The 4,299-nt window shown below is 38.9% G+C and overlaps 1 protein-coding gene across 1 annotated transcript; it reads right to left on the bottom strand.

Moving 5' to 3' along the window:
- Nucleotides 1-1,208: 1,208 nt before the first annotated feature.
- On the bottom strand, nucleotides 1,209-4,293 carry LOC103375669 (uncharacterized). The gene is made up of 6 exons (XM_008305981.1): nucleotides 3,989-4,293; nucleotides 3,338-3,471; nucleotides 2,972-3,119; nucleotides 2,550-2,798; nucleotides 1,696-1,957; nucleotides 1,209-1,427 (listed from the first exon to the last, which is right to left on the bottom strand). Exons 1-6 carry the CDS (start codon nucleotides 4,084-4,086, stop codon nucleotides 1,209-1,211), a joined length of 1,110 nt encoding a protein of 369 aa, XP_008304203.1. The 5' UTR covers nucleotides 4,087-4,293.
- Nucleotides 4,294-4,299: the final 6 nt, after the last annotated feature.

Here is a 4,299-nt window from a genome sequence, read left to right as displayed (position 1 = left end):
TGTTGCTGAAAAATCTACCTTGTAACATTTTTGTAAACATTTTTTTATTTTACTGTAGAAAGCCCTTTTTCACAGTCACCGTACAGTGAAGCAGTGATTAATGATATTAGGGTAAACTTCAAAAAGTTATGATGTACAGTATCTCATTTGCAGGTTTTAAAATACTTATGACTGTGGCTTTGTAGGGTCCTCTCGGGAACTACACCAACTCCTGAAGTTTTGGACAGGTTGGAGTATACCTCCCCAGCACCTGTATGTAGAGGTTTCTCCTGAAGTTACCATGCCTGTAGCCTCAACCTGCATGACAACACTGAAACTGCCTCTGAGATGCCAAAGTTACCAGACATTCAAAGAGAACCTTGAAGCATCTGTTAGAAGTACAGAGTTTGGTTTTGGAATGATCTGATTTGAATAATCAGAGAAACAGAGTGTCTTTAAGTTAAACATTTTAATGTTGTACTTATTGCTTCTAAATTAATTTCAGATCCCCAGTTGTGCAAGTTCGTATTTACCCCTTTTGCATACTTTTCATTTGTGGAGCAGTTTGCCATGTTAAGGCATTACCACATTACCTTGAAGTTATATTGCACTTTTTTTATTGAAGTAAGCTTGTGTGGTTTGTTAAGGTTAAAAGAGAACTTCAAGAAACATTTTAATCTGACATATCATTGTCAAATGTAACAAATCCGTATCAAATGTTGACGTTTGGCTGGCTAATAAAGATGTGATTCCTGCATTTTAATGCACTTTTACATACAGTTGTGTGGTACAGTTTGTGAAAGTTCTTTGATTGAAAAGATGTAGGAACAGTCTCTTTGGTATATATTTTTTTTGTTGCCTCTGTTTTTATTGTGACACATAAATGTCTAGAGCAGGGGTCCCCAATCCTGGTCCTGGAGGGCCCCTATCCTGCATGTTTTAGATGTCTCCCTCTTCCTCCACCTGATTCAAATGATCCTCTCATCATCAAGCTCTGCAGAAGCCTGATAACGATCCTGATCATGTGAATCAGGTGTGTTGGAAGAGGGAAACATCTAAAACATGCAGGATAGGGGCCCTCCAGGACCAGGGTTGGGGACCCCTGGTCTAGAGCAACATGAGGTAGAACACTTAAACAGGCACAGAGGGAATCGTTACTGTGGCCTGTTTGTAAACTACATATACTATATATGTATATGAATGCATCTCTTGGTCCTGCACCCTCACTTTCACTCATCCAGTTCTGGCTGTATCAACTGCTGTAGTGTGGCTATGTAGATGTCCAGTGCATCCATGAAGGGAACACTGGGGTCAGGTAATCTCGCCATGTTCTCCTCCGTCAGGTGTCGCTCCAGTTGCACTTGAGGTACTTCAACTTGTGCTGCTTGACCTCCAAGGTCATCAAAGCCGTACGGTCCATCCCAATCGATACCATAGTCTGCCTCCACCTGAACACAATAAAAGACAATCACAATTTTAAGATTAAACGTTTTACAAGCTTTGTTGAGACTTATACACAAGCTATGGCATCTTCAAATTTTTCATTTAAACATTTTCAGTTGCAGTTTTAAAATGATAAGCTATGAAATCTGTTCTCCTAAGTATAAATATTAAGTTATGTAATCTAGCCATATCATTTTAGGCTTTTTAAATGTATAATTTAAATAATGGCTCCTGAGATGATGCACTCACATTCGATGCACCATTTCAACACACCTGATCAGGATCTTCAAGGTGTCTGAATGATGTCCAAAGTTGGTAGGGAGACTGGCTACCTGCTGTTCTCAGGCTATGATGGTTCCAGGCATCCATGAAGAAGGCAAGTTGCTTTTGTAGTTGAGGCAGAAAAGCCCAGTGGAGAGCAAAAAGATGACTCTCATTATCAGGATCCAAAAGCCCTTCTCTCTCAAGGTTGTGAAAGAGAATATGGAATGGGTCAAGGACTTGGATGTAGACATCTCTCCATAACCGTTCTATCCTGGAAGAACAAGTGGCATGATTAAGCTGATCACAATTAAGAAAAAAATTACAAGCAAAAAGAAAAGAAGAAAAATGTTTTTGCTTTGATTTATAATTAGTAGTTGGTAGATTGGATACAGGAGTGTATATTACAGTTGGATGTTCAGGAAATTCAGTAATTGCTTTAGAAATGTATGTCTAGCCTCATCTGGTCTTGGTAGAGTACTTGCATAAAAATTAAGTAGGAAAATGTTTTATGGTACTGCAAGTGCAAATACAAATAGTTCAAATACAAGAAATGAAAAAACATAAGGAATAATAATAAGGAAAAACTTGAGGCTGTTTAAAATTTTACCCCCTCAAATATACTATACATTTTGTAAACATGAAAAAGCAACAGCCTCTTAAGCAAATGACAGATGACATTCAGGCTTTGTTCAATATTTTCAAGTCAATAATGTAGACAAATTTTACTGAAATACAAATTTGTGAATAAGGCCTGTGAGAGTTATTGCAGAGGAACAAAAGGAATGAACGTTGGGGAATAATAACACTTATTATGTGCTCTCTGGCAATGGTTTTCTCATAATACATTGCTATTGAAAACTTACCGCTGGTTATGGACACTCCTTCCAGTAATGTGCGAGTTTCGGTTTTCTCCTCGGTGTGCCACCATGAAATGGGCCACCTCAACATTTTCACCACCCTTGTCAGAGCGCACACGTGATGGCAAACCAAATTTCTCGACGGCACCAATAAAGCTATTCAACACTGTAGATGCTCGATTGTTTGTTGCAGAAGACAGATAAACAATTAAACGGCTGAAGCCATCTATTCCAGCGTGAATAACAAATCTCCAGCTATTGGGAAAAAAAGAAGATATAATGCATCAGATATAAATGTGAAGAACGTTCACTCACAGCTTATTTGACACAAAGAAAAAGGTAGGGTACAATGATGAAACGTTTTAGGGCAGGTGAAACAACTCAATGTATCGTATGTTCAAGTATGTAAAAACAAATTTGAAAAAAACCGTATTAATTTGTGGTTTCCATCTATGTGCCACATTGCATTTGGTGCAGGAACAGAGTATTGCCTCCGTCTTAGAGTGCGATTGGCCATAGCTCGCACTTCAGTCCCAGTTGGGTCCACTCGTCTTAAGGAGTCACGTACTCTTGTAACTACAACAAAACAACAATAAAATGTTAAATCTCAAAGAACAAACACATGAAATATTAACAGCATTTCAAAAATCAGTGTTAACACCATTTTGTATGAAAAGCACTTTACAAATACATTTTATTCTGTTTTTATTATTTAGGTCTAACAGAGAGACTACATTGATTGATGCAGTAGACTTACCACATTCATATAAGGATCCACTTTATATCAAACTTACTTTGCACCAGCAGCCCGCTGGCATGAAGGAATGATTTCATCATTCTGTATCCTGTGTTTGGGTGACTATGTTGGATTTCTGCAATGATGGCATCAAGCTCTTGGTCAGTCATTGCAGAATACATGTCCAACTTTCTGAACCAACAAACACAGAAAAACAAAACAAAAATTCAGAAAATGATTTTGGCAAGAAAGATGGTTTGTTATTTATTTAACCTTATTTATCTAACCCTAACCCGAGTTAAGCTTGAAGTTCTGCTGTGGATCTGTTCCAGTGAATCCACAGACTAACACACAACACAACAGAGGACGTAATTGTGTGTTGTGGGTTTTGTTTGGTCAGACAAATAACTAGTTTTGTGCCTCGTTATTAAACAGGTTATAGACTTTATTAACTAGTGGTGTTTACGTTTTTCTGCGACGTCTTATATATATCTAGTATATTTATCTTCACACACGCAGGGTCGGGACGAATCTGTGAACGGAGCATCTGGAGCGGTAAATATCACCAGTTAATCTTGCACACCGGACCGCGGCCAATAAAAGCTCGACCTGACAAAATACAGTATAAATTCCATTTCAACCTTTATACTTAGTGTACACAGTCATTCTACTAATTTTAGGCAAATGATAATGGAAATAAAGAGCTCACCTCAATCCGTTACTTCTCATCCTCCTTGTGATTGTCTGGCGGCTTACGCCAAACAGTTCTGCGATGTCCTTGACTTTGAGGCCATACAACAAATACATCTCTAGAACTTCGAAGGGGATGTCGATGGCCGGTCGTCCCCTTTCAGGCACCACCGCGTCAAGTCGCTGAACGGCTGAGAGCAGGTTAGCTAGCGCAACTTCATTCACATTGGTGTCTGTGATGGCAGAGTACGCAGCCAAGCTCTCTATAATCAGCTCAAGTCTCTCACGGGCATCAGATTGAGAAATGGTATTTAATTCCACATGGGAAGC

The sequence above is a fragment of the Stegastes partitus genome, unplaced genomic scaffold, assembly GCF_000690725.1.
Source record: "Stegastes partitus isolate 25-593 unplaced genomic scaffold, Stegastes_partitus-1.0.2 Scaffold2768, whole genome shotgun sequence".
NCBI lineage: Eukaryota > Metazoa > Chordata > Actinopteri > Pomacentridae > Stegastes > Stegastes partitus.
The sequence above is the reverse complement of the archived record's forward strand: the minus strand, read 5'-3'. Positions and strand labels throughout refer to the sequence as shown.